Source organism: Alligator mississippiensis, chromosome 2 (genome assembly GCF_030867095.1).
Source record: "Alligator mississippiensis isolate rAllMis1 chromosome 2, rAllMis1, whole genome shotgun sequence".
NCBI classification, from domain to species: domain Eukaryota; kingdom Metazoa; phylum Chordata; order Crocodylia; family Alligatoridae; genus Alligator; species Alligator mississippiensis.
In genome coordinates this window covers 241484516-241502418 of record NC_081825.1, presented here as the reverse complement: position 1 = coordinate 241502418, position 17903 = coordinate 241484516, and the positions used below count along the sequence as shown (strand labels likewise).

Sequence of the window (17903 nt, the reverse complement as noted above, 5' to 3'; positions counted from 1 at the left end):
AGGTGCAGCCTTATATATACAGGTGATATACACATGTTCTGAGGTAGAGTATGAAGTGGAAGGTAGGCCTGGTAAAAGCCTCTGGGTAAAAGTCAGAAGGGAGAACAGCAGGAGGGATGTCATGGTGGGCATCTGCTGCACGGTACCTGTTGGCATTTCATTTATGACCCAGATACCTTGTCCCAGGCAGACCCAAACCCTCAGACTGACCGTGACCACTCCAAATTGGAGAATAGGCAAATTTTATTGATACACAGTGATAGCAGATAAGAATAATGCAAACAATTTTATATCTACCAATCCTAGAGCTGCACAGAGTCAAGGTACGTCTGGCCAGTACGCAAACTTCACTCTGAGGTTCTCTCTCAAATGTCAGATGTCAGCAGCCTGGAGGTTGGAGACAGTCTGATGGTATGCCCTCTGTCCACAGTGGCGTTGGGTTCCCCTCTCAGAGACCCTTTGCTATTCTTAAATCCCATTTTTTGTATTCTTTTCTCCTCCTGTGATGACTCTTCATTTCTGGATATCACTGATTGGTCTCTCTGTGGTCGTCATACAGTCCATGTTCTGTCTTGTCAGAATAATTCATTGTTTCACAAGCCCAGCACATGCACACATCCTAATTTGGGCTTTCCTAGTCTTCTCCTACTTTGGTCTGTTCCTCAAAACCAGAAATCCCAAGGGCTCTACGGTTGGGCACTATGACCTGGTGCCACCTTATCTCATGTTATGGAACAGTGTGGTATGTCTTTAATTTCTCAGCCTGTGTGTCTGTTTGTTGCTTGCCTGTCAGATACTGGGAGCCTTAAGGAAACTTGCAGAAACAGGCTTTTAGAAATCAATTAACCCTTGCTGTTGCCCTGGACTATTGTTCTAATGCAATATTTACTTTACCTATAAACCAGTTATCAAAAGCAAACCTCTAAATACCATTTTCTAGCCATCAGTACCAAACCAGGAAGAGGAGGTGGATGCAGCCTTCTTTAAGCGACTGACAGAAACTTCCGAATTGCAGGACTTAGTTTTCATGGGGGACTTTAATTATTGGAACACCTGCTGGGAGGGAAACATAGCAGTGCACAAGCAGTCCAGCAAATTCTTGGAGTTTCATAGATTTCATAGACATTCGGGCTGGAAGGGACCCCGAAGAATCATCGAATCCAGCCCGCTGCCCCAGGGGCAGGAAGTCAGCATTTTTTTCCTCTTCTGTGTATCCAATTGTTCTCTTCAGAACCAGTGTGCCCCTAAGGTTCATTACAATCTAATTAAAAAACACGACCACCCATGCTCGCAGGAGAAAATGCCTGAGCACATGGGTAAGGGGCAGAGGACTGCGAACAGTAACCCAGTCCAAGCACCATTCCCTGGCAGCCAGTATCGAGTGGAGTGCCCCAGGGTCAGTCCTGGGGCCAGTTTTGTTCAATATCTTTATCAATGACCTGGAAGATGGGATGAAGTGCATCCTCAGTAAATCTGCAGGTGACAGTGCATCCTCAGTAAGTCTTCAGGTGACACCAGACTGTGGGAAGAAGTAGATATGCTGGAGGGTAGGGCTAGGACTCAGGGTGACAAATTGGAGGACTGGACCAAAAGAAATCCCATGAGGTTCATCATGGGCAAGTGCAAAGTCCTGCACTTAGGACAGAACAATCCCCTGCACCAGGACAGGCCAGGGGCCAACTGGCTAGGCAGCAGCTCTGCAGAAAAAGAATGGGGGGGTTACAGTGGACAATTAGCTATGAACCAACAGTGTGCTCTTGTTGCCAAGAAGACTAACGGCATACTGGGCTGCATCAGTAGGAGCACTGCCAGCAGATCGAGGGAAGTGATTCTTGCCCTTTACTGGGCACTGGTGAGGCCGCATCTGGAGTCCTGTGTCTAGTTCTGGGCCCCCAGTACAGAAAGCATGCAGACAAATCGGAGAGAGTTCATCAGAACTCAACGAAAATGATGAGGGGCCTGGGGGACATGACTTGTGAGGAGAGGCTGCGGGAACTGGGCTTATTCAGTCTAGAGATAAGAAGACTGAGGGGGGATTGAATAGTAGCCTTCAACTACCTGCAGGGGGGGTTGCAAAGAGGATGGAACTGGGAGAGTAATAAAGCACTGGAACAGGCTACCCAGAGAGGTTGTAGAATCTCCATCCTTGGAGGTTTTTAAGACCCAGTAGACAAAGCCTTGTCTGGGATGATGTAGTTGGGGTTGGTCCTGCTTTGAGCAGGGGGTTAGACTAGATGTGGCCTCCTGAGGTCCCTTCCAGCTCTCACTTTCTATGATCCTTCCCTACCATTTTTCAGCAAGAAAACAGAGGCCTCAAAGAGAGATTAAGTGACTTAAGCACAGCTACTGAGTAAATCTTTGTCAAGCCAGGAAATTCAACCTGGGCCTCCCAACTCCCATAGGAGCTGGTTGGGGACAATTTTTGGGAAGAAAAAAACCCAAACTGATGCCTGAAGCAAATATCCCAAAAGCTACCCTGTCATAGTTCCTATACTCCAAAACTAAAGAGCAAAGAAGACCAGCTCTTATAACCTTCCAACTGTACTAGTGGGTCTCTTGGAGAGGTATCTGCCTTAAAATTCCAAGTAGCCCTAGTGCCAATTGGGAACAGCCTGCAAAGGATAAGCATTGCCCCATCCAGAAGTGAATCCTGCCCCTTTGCACTGGTAATGCAACTGTCAGTAGGCCTGGTGTGAGTTATGTGGTGGGAAAACCAGGACCTCCTCTATAACCCTGTGGAGACATGTGCCTAACGTGAAGAAGGGGAGTCATTCCAATGGTATACCAGAGCAGGGCAGTGGTGGATTAAGATTTACTGGGGCCCTGGGCAAATAGAAAATTGGGGGCCCCTCATACCCTATTATAAACATGAATGTATCATGAATGCATCATACCACTCCTCCCCCACAGCTGGGCCCCAGGTCCCAGAAGCTGGACTCCAGCGGGGGGGGGGGAGGGGGGAGGGGCCCCTTCCCCTTCCCCTTCCCCTTCCCCTTCCCCTTCCCCTGCTGTTGCTGCCAAGGGCAGGGCAGGCCTCCGTGCCCCATGGAGGAGGCTGAATGGACCCAGCTGGGGTGGGATGGTACATGTCGGAGGAGCGGCATGCAGCGAACCGGTACCAGCTTCTCCAGTCCAACTGGTGAACAGGTACGAGGCCCTGGCGACCCTGCAGGAGATGGAAGGGGAGGAGGAAACCCTCGGGCAAGAAGAAACACCACGTTCTTCACACTCCAAACAGATCAAGAGATCCACGATGACCCAGAGGAGGAGGCGACGAGTGCTCGTCATAGGAGACTCCATCCTGAGAGGTACGGAAGGACCCATCTGTCGCCAGGACCCCTCAGCACGAGAGGTATGCTGCCTCCCTGGAGCAAAGATTCGGGATGTGACGGAGGTAATCCAGGCCAGGATCAAGCCCACCAATTATTACCCCATGGTCCTAGTCCATGTGGGTACTAATGATGCGGCCAGGAGAACCCCCGATCACCTGATGGCGGACTACTGTGCTCTGGGTGGCGTGCTGAAGGAGTTCGGTGCCCAGGTGGTTTTCTCTTCCATCCTACCAGTGACCGGACGAGGAAGACGGCAGGAGAACTGCATCAGAGAGACCAACTGGCGGCTTCGGCAGTGGTGTCTCGAGGCAGGCTTCGGCTTCCTGGACAATGACCCGCACATCACGACGAGGGACATGCTCAGCTGGGATGGGCTTCACCTGTCCCCCAAAGGTAAGCGTGTGTTTTCTTCTAGGTTGGCGGATCTCCTCCGGCGGGCTTTAAACTAGGCTCATCGGGGGGAGAGGAGTACGAGGGCAGGGGAAGCTGTGGACCACCAAACCGTGTGGCACCCACAAGGACAGCCCAGCCTGAAGAAGGAGAACATTGGGAACCTGAAAGCCATGGGGAGGCCAGCACTACAGAACAGGTAACAAACAAGAAGGTAAGAAACAATGGGCCCCTTGGGACTCGGAGCGGGGGGGCAGCAAAGGCACCAGTCACAGGGCTCAAGTGCCTATATACTAATGCTAGGAGCATGGGGAACAAGCAGGATGAACTAGCGCTCCTGCTTGCACTAAACACCTATGACTTAGTGGGGCTAACAGAGACCTGGTGGGATTCATCCCATGACTGGGCGGTACATATTGAGGGCTATAGATTGTATAGAAAGGACAGGTCGGGGAAGAAAGGGGGGGCAATACACATCAACCCTCATCAAGACAGAATCCGAGGTTGAGGAAGTAGAAGGATTGTGGGTTAGGCTACATGGGGGGCAAGGAGAAAGGGATTTGGTGGTAGGGGTCTGTTACAGACCCCCACACCAAGGGGAAGAAATAGATGCGGGGCTCCTGAGGCAACTCTCGGAGACCATAAAAGCTAAAGAGGCGGTAGTCATGGGGGACCTAAACTACCCGGACATCTGCTGGGAGATGCAGACAGCAAGGTCCCATCGCTCACGCAGGTTTCTAACTTGTGTACAGGACCTCCACCTGACACAGGAGGTGCATGGTCCCACTAGGGGGAATGCCATACTGGATCTAGTATTGGCAACGGGAGATGACATGATAGGGGACCTCCAGATCGGTAGCTATCTGGGAGACAGTGATCACCTTATAATAGAATTCAACATAAGACGGTGAGTGGGTAAGGTAACTAGTAGGGTGAAAGTGCTAGACTTTAGGAAAGCTGATCTCAATGCACTCAGGCGATTAGTCAAGGAAGCACTGCAGAGTAGGAGTTTTGATGGGATGGGAGCCCAAGAAGGGTGGCTGTGCCTAAAGGAAACGATCCTTCGGGCACAAAGCAAGACGATCCCCGAGCGAGGCAAAAGAGGGAAAGGGGCCGGGAGGCTTCCATGGCTGACCAGAGAAATCCAGGGCAGCCTAAGGGCCAAAAGGGGAGCACATAAAAAGTGGAAACAGGGTGAGATCACTAAAGATGAATATACCTCCTCTGCTCGTGCTTGTAGGGAGGCAGTTAGGCGGGCCAAAGCTACCATGGAGCTGAGGATGGCAACCCAAGTAAAGGACAACAAGAAATTGTTTTTTAGATATATTGGGAGTAAAAGGAAGGCCCAGGGAGGAATAGGACCGCTGCTAAATGGGCAGAAACAATTGGTGACAGATAGGGGGGACAAGGCTGAACTCCTCAACGAGTTCTTTGCCTCAGTGTTCCTAAGTGAGGGGCATGACAAGTCTCTCACTGGGGTTGTAGAGAGGCAGCAGCAAGGCGCCAGACTTCCATACGTAGATCCTGAGGTGGTGCAGAGTCACTTGGAAGAACTGGATGCCTTTAAGTCGGCAGGCCCGGATGGGCTCCATCCGAGGGTGCTGAAGGCACTGGCCGACATCATTGCAGAGCCACTGGCGGGAATATTCGAATGCTCGTGGCGCATGGGCCAAGTCCCGGAGGACTGGAAAAGGGCTAACGTGGTCCCCATTTTCAAAAAGGGGAGGAAGGAGGACCCGGGCAACTATAGGCCGGTCAGTCTCACCTCCATCCTTGGTAAAGTATTTGAAAAAATTATCAAGGCTCACATTTGTGAGAGCCCGGCAGGGCAAATTATGCTGAGGGGAAACCAGCATGGGTTTGTGGCGGGCAGATCGTGCCTGACCAACCTAGTCTCTTTCTATGACCAGGTTACGAAACGCCTGGACACAGGAGGAGGGGTGGATGTCGTATACTTAGACTTCAGGAAGGCCTTTGATACAGTATCCCACCCCATACTGGTGAACAAGTTAAGAGGCTGTGACTTGGATGACTGCACAGTCCGGTGGGTGGCGAATTGGCTAGAGGGTCGCACCCAAAGAGTCGTGGTGGATGGGTCGGTCTCGACCTGGAAGGGTGTGGGCAGTGGGGTCCCGCAGGGTTCGGTCCTTGGACCGATACTCTTTAATGTCTTCATCAGCGACTTGGACGTGGGAGTGAAATGTACTCTGTCCAAGTTTGCAGATGACACAAAGCTATGGGGAGAAGTGGACATGCCGGAGGGCAGGGAACAGCTGCAGGCAGACCTGGATAGGTTGCACAAGTGGGCAGAAAACAACAGGATGCAGTTCAACAAGGAGAAATGCAAAGTGCTGCACCTAGGGAGGAAAAATGTCCAGCACACCTACAGCCTAGGGAATGACCTGCTGGGTGGCACAGAGGTGGAAAGGGATCTTGGAGTCCTGGTGGACTCCAAGATGAACATGAGCCGGCAGTGTGATGAAGCCATCAGAAAAGCCAATGGCACTTTATTGTGCATCAGCAGATGCATGACAAATAGGTCCAGGGAGGTGATACTTCCCCTCTATAGGGCGTTGGTCAGATTGCAGTTGGAGTACTGCGTGCAATTCTGGGCGCCGCACTTCAAGAGGGATGCGGATAACCTGGAGAGGGTCCAGAGAAGGGCAACTCGTATGGTTAAGGGCCTGCAGACCAAGCCCTACGAGGAGAGACTAGAGAAACTGGACCTTTTCAGCCTCCGCAAGAGAAGGTTGAGAGGCGACCTTGTAGCTGCCTATAAGTTCATCACGGGGGCACAGAAGGGAATTGGTGAGGATTTATTCACCAAGGCGCCCCCGGGGGTTACAAGAAACAATGGCCACAAGCTAGTAGAGAGCAGATTTAGACTGGACATAAGGAAGAACTTCTTCACAGTTCGAGTGGCCAAGGTCTGGAACAGGCTCCCAAGGGAGGTGGTGCTCTCCCCTACCCTGGGGGTCTTCAGGAGGAGGTTAGACGAGTATCTAGCTGGGGTCATCTAGACCCAGCACTCTTTCCTGCTTATGCAGGGGGTCGGACTTGATGATCTATTGAGGTCCCTTCCGACCCTAACATCTATGAATCTATGAATCTATGTCTGCCTTTCCTCCCTGCCCCATCCCCACCACAGCCAGAGTGGACCAGTGGGCAAGGGTGAATGCAGGCTCCTTGCTGTGGGCTCAGGGCTCTCCACTCTGCTGCTTTTGCCGAGGGCTGTGCAGCAGCCGCACGTTCCCTGCCCACGCAGCAGCAAGGGGCACAACCCGCAGCACCGTGCTGCTGGGCAGGCAGGGGGTGTGCTGCTGGCATGGGGCTCCCAAGGGAAAGGCTGCAGAGTGGAGAGTCCTGAGCCCACAATGAGCAACTCATATTGGTGCTATACACAAATATGGCGGGGAACACTTGCCCCCCTCCCTCATGCCTTCCCTAGGGCGTGTGCGCAGCAGTGGGGAACTGCACCCCTCCCCCCAGCCTGCACCCTTGGGCGAGCTGCCCGTTCCCCACCTTTGTGTCCCGCGCACTGTCCTGTCTGGGCAGCGCCACCAGCCCCTGCCCTCACCATGGGGGCCTCAATCGGCCTAGACAGCAGACAACCAAACCAATGAATACATGAACAAGCAGGCAGCGCGGGTGCCTGGTGAGAAGGGGCTGTGTTGCCTGTTTTCGGTAGGACAACAACCAGCTACGTCAAAGAACTGCGATCAAGCTCCCCACTGAGGAGCTGTCCCCCCACACAGGGAGACGATGTGCACCAGCGGCAGGCGCCGCCGAAAAAGCCCCGCTGTCCTACACCTGACCAAGGGAACACTAATCCCACCCCCAACTCGAGCTTGGAGTAGGCACCCCTAGGAGGCCCCTTGGCCCGTCCTCCCTGCACTCTGATTGGACGGTGCCCGACAGGCCCCGCCCCGGCTGCGGATCTCTCCCCGTCCGGCCAGGAGGGCCCGCCCCCTCCCGGGGGAGGGCGGGGCCTACGTGGCATCCCGCTCCTGCCCCTTCCTTGTGAGGGCGAGCCTGCCTGGGTGGAGAGAAAGTAGGGCTTCGCTTTCCTCTCTGCGCATGCGCCCACATTCTTCCTCGGGGCTCCCGTCGATGTCTGCGCCTGCGCGCGAGTTTGCTCCTCCCTCCCCGGGGCGGTTGAGGGGCTGTTCCCATTTCAAACGGCCGCGGGAGTTGGGCAGGTGTGTCGGGGCGGCGTTGCCGGGTCCGGCTGCCTCTCTGGCGTGGCTTCATGCGTGTCGCGGTCTCGATCCATGCGGGGTGGGCGTGGGCGGGGGCGGACGCGAGGGGTGAGGCGGACGCGGCCCAGGCCCGGTCACGGTCCACCCTTCACCCCCCCGCGCCTGCAGGCCCCGCGGCGGGGACCTGCCTGGGGGAGGCGGGGCTGGGCATGGGGCGGGAGGGCGGTGGCCGGCGGGGCCTGGCCTGGCCTGGCCTGCAGAGGACAGGAGTCACACCCATGGTCTCCGCAGGCGGCCCATCCGCCCCGCAGCATGGAAGGCGAGCCGTCCCGCATCCCCGTCTACTCCTCCTCGCACGCCAGCGCGCTGCCCCGGGCCGCCCCGGCAGGTGAGTGCGCGCCCATGGCCTCGCCGGGGCCTGCCTGTTTTCCAGCGCGCCTGGGAGCCCCGAGCACGGCGGCCTGTCCCGCAGAGGAGGGGCCCGACAAGGGGCGGAGGGTGCCCCAGGGGCTGGCGGCCTCCTCTGCTGCAGTGACAAGAGTTGGGCTAGGGCTGGTAAAGCTGAGGGTCGGGGTGGGTAAAAATCAACAATTTTAAAAAGAAATAAAAGCGGGATTTAAAAAAAAAATTGAATCTGTTTTTTTGTTAAGATGCTTTTTTTCAAAAAGCACCTATATAAAGACAGTTTTAATTTAAGATAAGTTAAAGCTCACTCTTTCATCTGCCCCTGTGTTTTGGCCAGAGCCCTGGATTAGTGATTTCTCTGAAATTCCAAGATGGCATCATGGAATAGGAATTATAACTTCTAATTGTATACAACTTGAGACGATATAGTCATGTAACCTTCTTAGAAAAGTTTTGTAAATAGGTCACAACAGGCCATGGACTATATTAAGGGCCCAATTTTATGGGGTTCCCAAAGGCTCCTCTATAGATTAGTAAAGATTAAAGAAAACCATACTACCCAGTGGGACTTGGCGCTCAGTCTAGATCCCATTAAGTATCTCTGCGATGGTTAGTTTCAGTTCTCAAACTCTGGATTTGTGTCTCCAGAGATAATATCCTTGATAACAGCAGTATATGGAGACAAGAGATAACAGACCTGATTTGCCTACCAATCAGCCCTTTTGTCTCTCTGCAAGTTTATGTACACAGAGTCAAGCCCTTACCCCTCTCTAAAAGTGCAAAGTTTCAAGAAGTTAAAGGAATAGAAGATATCAAACAACAAGAGTGCACTTTTTGTAGAAAGTGATGATTAAATCGTGGCTTTCTGACCACTGATTTAAATCATGATTTATATCAGTTTGGTTTTAAAACAAATCCACCCTGCTGAAGTTTGCTGGGATAAAGGGCAAAATCCAGGCTGTTGCTTGCAAATAGGTAGGAAAGCAGTGAGAGAGGCTTCCTCTCCTTTTTGTGTCGTTGTGTGACAAGGTATTTAGCAGAACTCGCAGACTTCTTATAATCTGACGAAGCCACGTGGTGAGTGCTCCTGCTGTGGCCTTGAACTTGGCACTTCTGGGTTGTTAACTGTGCGTTTGGCATTTTGTGCCACCCCCAGAAAGGCTTAGACCTGAGAAGCAGCCCAGTGTGTTGATCAATTGTAGCTTGTACAATTTATTCCAGCCCTGATTCCTTCTCTAGCCTGCCTCTGTCACACTGAGCTCACCTGGGCAGAGCTAGGTGGAAGCACAGGGAGTTTGCACTTTCTGGCCCTGTTTTGCTGCTGTCCAAAATGCCAGAAGGGAAAGCAAGTGTTGGATGCAGTTTCAAAGAAGGCTCTGCTTAGGTTTCCTTTTTCCTGTCCAGTGGAGCCCTGGAGAAATCGGCCTACTATTTATTATTTGGTAACGTAGCTGCAATTGGTTCAGCCAATTGGAATTGAGAGAGCGGCGAGGTTTTTTTTGTTTTTGTTTTTTTTTTGTTAGCGGTATCTCTTATTGGACCAACTACAAGGTTGGGGTAGAATTAAAACAAGCTTTTGGCTGAGGTATTCTTCAGATCAGGGGAGGGAAGCATGCATAGCGATGATTGAGAACAATGGGTAGAGCTCTGAAATTGGAGAGGGGAGAAATTCCCAGGGGTAGCACACAAGCACCAGTCAAGCAGACAGATACTGACTCTGCACACTATCTGATTCCTGAAATGGTTCCTGCATGCTATAAGTGATAATGACTACGGCTGTGCAAAGCTTCGGTAGCTGATTCAATTCGCCCGATTTGGGGACCATATCTCCAAATCAAATCAGACGATTTGGCCATAGACTAAACAGCCAGCTGACGGCTGCCTTCAGTTGGTAAGTCTGTTGGGGTTGGGAGGGAAGGGGCTGAGACGAGTTGCCCGGAAGGGGGGGGGGGGGGGGGAGGGGGGCGCAGTATTGGGAGCAGGGGTTCTGCCCTGCTGCCACTTGCCCAGCCGGGGAGGGGGACAGGATGCAGGCGTTGCTCACTCCAGGCGGAAGGGGGCAAGTGGCAGCAGAGCATAGCCCCTGCTCCCAGTGCTGCTGCGCCCACCTCCTGCGCTTCCCTGCAGAAGCTGGCAAGCGGCAGCAAGGCAGAGCCCCTGCTCCCAGTGCTAATTTGGACACGGTAGCGCTGGGAGCAGGGGCTATGCCATGCTGCTGCCCAGAGTAAGCCACACCTGCGTTGCGCTCCCCCTCCCCTTCTCCATAACAGCAGGGCATAGCCCCTGTGGCTCCCCTTGCCAGGACAGGCAGGCACAGAAGCCCCCATGGCTGCCCTGTCTGGCCCCATGCCCAGCCCAGCCTCCTGGCACTTTTTTTTTTAAAGTCCCATACTCACTTGCTGCAGGAGCAGCAATTGGGGCCTCTGGGTACTCATGACGGAGCCCCCCCATTTGGTACCTGCGCGGCAACTGTTGCATTGCGCAAGTGCAGCGCAGCTCAGCGGGGCACTGCACGCTGTCTGGGAGCTGGGGCTGAGCGATGCTGGGCTCTGGCTGACAGGTGGAGCAGCCCCAGCTCTCGGACAGCACACAGCACCCTGCTGAGCTGCACGGCACCTGTGGCATAGGGCAGCTGCTGCATAGGTGCCAAGCAAGCACGAGGGGGGACAATCCCTGCTGCGCTGGGGGGCTTTGCCACAAGCACCCAGAGGCCCCAGTTGCCGCTCTTGTAGCCAGTGAGTATAGGGCTTTTTTTAAATTTATTTATTTATTTCTTTTAAGTGCCAGGAGGCTGGGCTGGGTGGGGCCTGGGGCTGGATAGGGCAGCCATGGGGCTTCTCCCAGGGCTCCCCTGGCCCAGGGAGAGGCAGGCACAGCTGGAGAAGCCACAGGAGAACATGCAGCCCACCCAGCTGTGCCTGCCTCTCCCTGGCCGATCTGAATCACCGAATCTTCCAAAGCTGATTCAGCCAAATCGATTCAGAAGAGCGATCCGAATCTCCAAACTGAATCGCTGTCCTCCGAATCGAAATCGAATACTTCCCTATTTGCACAGGTCTAATAATGGCCCTCCTCTGTTTGGATAGGTCTTGATCTCCCAGTAATCAAACTTCTCTTCTGCTGAGTGCTCGTCTGCTACCCCGGGAACTTCTCCCCTGTGTAGTTTCAGAGCTTTATCCACTGTGCTTAATCATCGGTATTCATGCTCCTTCCTCCATCTGGATGAAGAATGTCTTGCATTCAAAAGCTTGCCTAACTTTACCCCGACCATGCAGTTGGTCCAATAAAAGCTACCACCCCAAAACAATCTTGCCTCTACCATCATTTGTCTCTTCGGCTTTGTAGAGCAGAGAAGCAAGATAAAGGGACCTGGTTGAGATACAGTGCAACTAAGGTGACAATGAGTTTTCAACACGGATATTCCTTTATTCCCCAGCTTAGATGTACCCTTCCTCTGTTCAAAGCAAGACAAAACATGATGTAAACCCTGTGCCTGGTTCCTAGTGTTACTGGCCTGTTGCCAAACTTCTGAAAATGCTAGGTGTGAACAAAGCCTTGTATAATTAAGTGGCCAAATACTATATGCGACTGTAAATCCAGAGTAACTAGCTTTCTTAGGATCTTGCATTATTTCACAAGCTTTCTCAATCCTGAAAGTTTCAAAAAGCTCAGTTTGTACTGTGTCCAACACTGTACGTCTTGCTTATCAAAAGTGGTATGTCTTTTGTGAATGCTTAAATATTCTGCTCTGTCTTCAAATGTGAATGTCAAGCCATCTCTTGTCTATTGCTGGGTGGTGACTTACATTTCAACACTGGCCCACCCAGGGTTTAAATATCACCCACTTTTTCATCTGCGCCTGTGTTTTGGTCAGAATATGGAAATTACTGGGGTGGATCCTTGCCTCACATCATTATTAAAAATAATAAAATGAGTCCTGGATTAGGAATGTGGTCTACTTGTTCTTTGGTGAGAACTTCTGTATGACGTTTCTAGAAACTGCAGTATTTCATTATGATATGAATTTCTCTTTTTCTTTCCAGAAACACAGACACTTATTGTCTCCAAGAAACAATGTATTAACAAGACTGCTGAATCTGAATTCAGCAAAGTTCCCAATTTCAATTTTAGTTCAAATGTTCCAGAAGATGGTGTCTTCAAAGCTTCAAATCCAAGGTAAATGCAGAGAACATGTATAGACAGTCTTATTGAAACTTTCTTAGATTCCATTAAGTTAATAAGGGATTCTGTTAATTAACAAAAGCTTGGAGTTTTTTCTATATGCGTATCTTGATGAAGTGACAATTTAAATTGGTAGTTTGGAAAAATGCTGTGTAAAGTAATGAGATTTCTATTGTTTTTTACATCTCTAGGTCTACTAAGAAAAAGGAACCTCTTTCTAGGAAGACGGCAACAAATGTGAGAGCGTAAGTTGATGGAAAACAAAACTCTCCAAACAGTACTAAGAGCTGCTTTGAGGTGGCCCAACTTTCTAAGGTGCTCTAGTAAGGTGTCCATCTGGAGAGAGTCTATGGATATTTGGGTTTTTTTTGGATTGGGGGGGGGGGTGGTGTAATGGGGCTTGGTGCACTGAACTGTGTGAGAGGGGGAGAGTATGCTGCACAACTAGAGGTATTTAAATCCTGACACTTTTGTTCCTTGCTCAACAAAGGAAGAAAACCTTTTATACCTCTCCTCCCATTTTCATCTGGTATTTTGAGCCAAATACTAAACTTTACAGTGATACCTATTTTAAATTCTTGGTGGTAATGTATTCTACAGACCTCTGAGCCGATACAAAGTGGAAGCAGAACTGAAGACAAAGAACCAAGTGTTGGAAACTGCCAAACAGAAGCTACATTTACAACTAGCAGGAGCCCAGGTGAAAAACAGTAATCAATTGATCATCTTTTGATAAGCTTGCTAGGCAATACCTCTTATGAGTTATGGGAGGAATAGTGTTGTGGCTCAGTGCGTCTAAGATGTTTCTCCTTCCTATACATCATTCCCAACTTCTTTTATCAGAGCTATGACTAATGTTTGCTGTTGAGTATATGGAATCGATGGTTTGTCACAGTTTTTTAAGACGCGCAACCGATCCTCATCCTTCCTCAGTCCCCTCTCCAGGTCTCAGGCTTGACCCTCGTTTCTTGAGGTAGAATTCTGTGCTTTTTTCCGTTCTGTGCTGGGCCCTGTTCTGCAGTACCATGAATAAACCTGATTATTCAGCAGACCTTACTGGCTTGGCCACCTCTGGTTCTTCCTTCAGGAGCTGTAAGCAGCATCTAAGTCTCTAAAACCCTCTGCTTTCAATCTCTACCATAGGAACATGCAATATGATTTAAAAAGCCTTTTTGGTTACTTTAATAATAATAATAATAATAATAATAATAATAATAATAATAATAGCCAAACCTTTTACTCGTGTCTTGCCTAATAGGCTTTGGTAGGCCTAGCTTGTATCACACCCCTTGGCTACTGGAGGCCAGGCTGTTTCCCAACACTAATATCTTAGTTGAGGATCTCAAGACTGTTGAAAAAGGGATGTCAAGAGTGAGTGAATTACACTAAGTTCTTCCGTTGGCACAGTTATGTCACTATAGCTGTAAAGAAGGGTAATGCTTGATAGTATAGCTGTGCTAGCAAAAAAAGCCCCACATGTAGGCACAGTTAGAATGGCAAAAGAGTAGGTTTTGCTGGTGTAGATCATGTCATAGGGAGGATCTGTAATAAGCTGTCTGGCAAACCTGGTTTTGTTGAGATAAATCGCATCTACTTTAGTGTTCTGTTGATGTTGTCAGTAGAGCTAAATGAACATAGTGCTTCTATCCCAGGAAAGATCTGTCACTCATGCCAAGGCTTCCCTCTTTTTAACAGGGCTGAGACCTTCCTGGGGAAAACTGTTTAGTCTGTGGAGATGCACCTCTCAGCTAATACCTGATATGCCGATTAGAATTTGCTTCACTTTCTGGAGCTTGTCAGAATTTCACTTTTCTGACTTGCTAGTGAAATAGACTCTGGTTATAGTTTTACTGTGTACATAGTCATGGGATAGAATTTAGGCAGTTCCAGATTGATTGTAGCATCCAAAAAGGGGGGTCACTAGATTTATATCCTGATGGTATCAGTTGTACATATTGCTGCTTGGACTGGCAAACTTGTTTTGCAGGGAATTTACTGACTACGTGGAAAGAAGATGGGTGGAGAGGAATTCTTTACTAACTTCTGATCTTATTATGACAGGATACTATAAAGGATCTGAAGGAAAAAAATGAGGTCCTGGAAGAGGAAATTGAGAAGCTGAAGGAATTTAAAGAGAACTGCATGTTGATTTTAGAAAGCAGGAACATTGATCCAGGTGAGAACTAAGGATTTCTCAGTGCTTTGGGAGTTTAGTCACAATGGATGGAAGGTGTGGGACAAGTGGTACTTATTCTTAGATGTCATCTGAATGTTGCAGCCAAGGACCCCACATTATGCTCAGTCCTGATCTTGGTGTATTGGTATAGAAGAGACCTTCTGGTTTAAAAAAAGGGAGAAACTGTTCTAGTTGGTTTGTTTCCTATGGAGCAGCCTTCTCTGGAACACTGGGTTTGCTCTTCATATGGGTGTGGAGGATGACTAATTAAGGAGTTACTACCATGGGCAAAAGATCAAGAATAGCTTGTGGATAACTATTGAGCAAAACTGAGTAGCTTATTATTATTATTTATGAATCAGTTACAGGTAACAAAATATTGGAAGAGGAAGAAAACATGAAGGAGTGTCAGACGCAGACAATGGTGAGAACTTGTTGGAAGACCAATATGTGGGGTCAAATAGCCAATGTTTCATTTGCAAATGAGAATTAACAAGATGAAAAGAGGGGAATAACTGACACTTTCTATGTGGCCAAGCTTGTTTTGGGTTCCTTTCAGTTGTTGACAGAGAACCTTAAGGAAGAATTGCAACAATTCAGTCAAATGGCTGCAAAGCAGACGGAAGAACTTCAGGTAAGACCACAACCCCTTGCATCTAGAGAAATGAAATCCTTATTCTCTTCCCTCCTTTAAATCTACAAGTAAACGTGATGTATTGTAGCAGGCTTTTAATGCTGCCTTTTGTCTTCCATTCTATACATGCATGTAGTAAGGGAATTCTGGGTGCCACTTATATGGCAAGAGATAGGTGGGGGTTGCAGTACAGTACAGCATAAGATGATTAGTAATTTCACTAGACTTCCTCTTTAGCTACTATTATACTGAATCTTTAGGGTCCAGGGTGGAATCTAGTCAAAACTGTATAGGTAAGTTCCCTTTTTTGGAAGCTGTATCAAGAAGTGGTAATGATTTTTGCAGCTAATGTTCTTTAAGCTGACTGCTATTGCATATACCCCACCAATATCCTGGGGCATATCACTACTGGAAGCACAGCTCTGTGTCTCTGCTGAAACAAGCTCCATCCATTTGCATTTCTCTTTAGAGATTCCATAACTACAAAAGTCAAAGCATAAACTTCCCTAGAAAGAAGGATGGCCAAATAGGTTCTAGTCTGAGACTTGAAAGCCTGGATACAACTAATTCTGCCAAAAACACTTCTGTTACTTGGAGAACTGTAGCAGAAAGACTAAGTTGTCCAATTTGTGCAATGTGCATAATAGTAGTTCCCTACCTTCATTGGCCATTTTTTTTTAAATATAAAAGCATTAAAGAGTGTAAGGTTCTCAAATCTTACAATAAGGGTCATGTACAGTCTGAGGCAATTGCCGGTATTTCCATAGTTTCATAGTAGCTAGGGTCAGGAGGGACCTGATCAGATCATCTAGCCTGACCCCCTGCCACAGGCAGGAATGAATGCTGGGTTCACAGGACCCCAGACAGGTGATTGTCCAACCTCCTCTTGAATTTGCCCAAGGTAGGGGCGAGGACCACTTCCCTGGGAAGTTGGTTCCAGATTTTGGCCACCCTAACTGTAAAATATTGCCTTCTGATCTCTAACCTAAACCTTTCTCCATCAGCTTATTACCATTGTTCCTCATCACCCCAGGTGGTGCTGAGGAGAAAAGGGCTCTGCCTACTTGCTGTTGATCTCCCCGATGAGTTTGTAGGCAGCCACCAGGTCCCCCCTTGGCCTCCTCTTGCTGAGGGTGAACAGGTTCAGGTCCCTCAGTCTCTCCTCATAGGGCCTGTTCTGCTGCCCTCCAACCGAGCGGGTGGGTCTCCTCTGAACCCTCTCCAGGCTGGCCACATCCCTTTTGAAGTGTGATACCCAGTACTGGACGCAGTACTCCAACTGCAGCCTGACCAAAGTCGCATAGAGGGGGGAGTATCACCTCTCTGGTCTGGACTGGCTTGAGATGCACCTTTGGATGCATGACAAGGTATGGCTGGCCTTGCTGGCTGCAGTCTGGCATTGGCGGCTCATGTTCATCTTGGAGTCAATAATGACTCCAAGATCCTGTTCCACCTCTGTGCTTTCAAGAGGGGAGCTCCCCAGCCTGTATGTATGCTGTGGATTCCTTCTCCCAAGGTGCAACACCCTGCATTTGTCTACATTGAACCCCATCCTATTCTCATCTGCCCACTTTTGTATAAATCTGTTTGCAGCTCTCTCTCTCTCCCTTCAAGTGTGTCCACCTTGCCCCACATCTTATTGTCATCAGCAAACTTGGACAGCGTGCTTTGCACCCCCAGGTTGTATCCAGATGCCAGTTGTCATAATAAAATGTTTTTGCTAATGGCTTATACCAGGCAAGCTTCCCCTTCCCCAGTGTTTCCCAGCCAGTGTGCTGCGGCACAAAAGTGTGCTGTCAGAAATGAACAGGTGCTGCGGAATTTTGCCGTGGCAATGAGCTACAATAGGTATGAGGATGGGGATTGCCTTAATGGGTGTTCTGTCGAAAAAATGCATTAATGTAAGTGTGCCTTGAGCTGGAAAAGGTTGGGAAAGGAAACACTGTCCTACCTGTGCTCTCTTGTAAATGTAATCTGAATCCCTTCTGCCTTTTGTCTCCATCTGGTTAAATGCTAATTACCTGCTCCGAAGCTCCCAATAAGTTGACTTGAGCAGGACTACTATCTTTTTTTTCAGTCAGAAACTGCTGTTTCTGTGTGAGATTATCTGTTGAGGAATGAGGCTGAACCAACATGATCTGTTCTGTTGTAGCACTGGTTTGGTTAAGTCCCACAGTCTGTTGCCTTAATCCTCCTTCCTTTGTAGAGGCATCCAAATGTGCACACTGCTGTACACCAACTTATCTCTTCCCCTCCCCCCACCTTCCATTATAGATGGCAAAAGAGAAGTGGAAACTGGCTGGAGAGGAGAGGGACCCGTTCCTGGAGAAGCAGCTCCCCTTTCAAACGGAAATGGAAGAGTTTGCAACTGTCCTTAGTCAGGTGGAAAACCTCATGAATATGTAAGAAGGAAAGAGTCGCTTCTGTCCCAGCTTCTCGGCGCAGGGACTTGGAGCTGGCCTCTCCGGGGCCGCAGGACGCGGAGATTCCCCCTTGTCCGCCGGACTGGTGTGTGTGTGTTGTTGCTTCCCCTACCTGTCCAGCCCAATAAACGGGCTCGTGCCCGCCACCACCCCCTCCGGCCG

At 49.7% G+C, this 17903-nt stretch overlaps 1 protein-coding gene across 1 annotated transcript; it reads left to right on the top strand.

Annotated features, from left to right (window-relative positions):
- The first annotated feature begins 7978 nt into the window (after positions 1-7978).
- On the top strand, positions 7979-17895 carry KNSTRN (kinetochore localized astrin (SPAG5) binding protein). The gene is made up of 9 exons (XM_014595451.2): positions 7979-8029; positions 8213-8309; positions 12370-12502; positions 12700-12753; positions 13109-13208; positions 14570-14684; positions 15047-15108; positions 15244-15318; positions 17593-17895. Exons 1-9 carry the CDS (start codon positions 7994-7996, stop codon positions 17722-17724), a joined length of 804 nt encoding a protein of 267 aa, XP_014450937.2. The 5' UTR covers positions 7979-7993; the 3' UTR covers positions 17725-17895.
- The last annotated feature ends 8 nt before the right edge of the window (positions 17896-17903 follow it).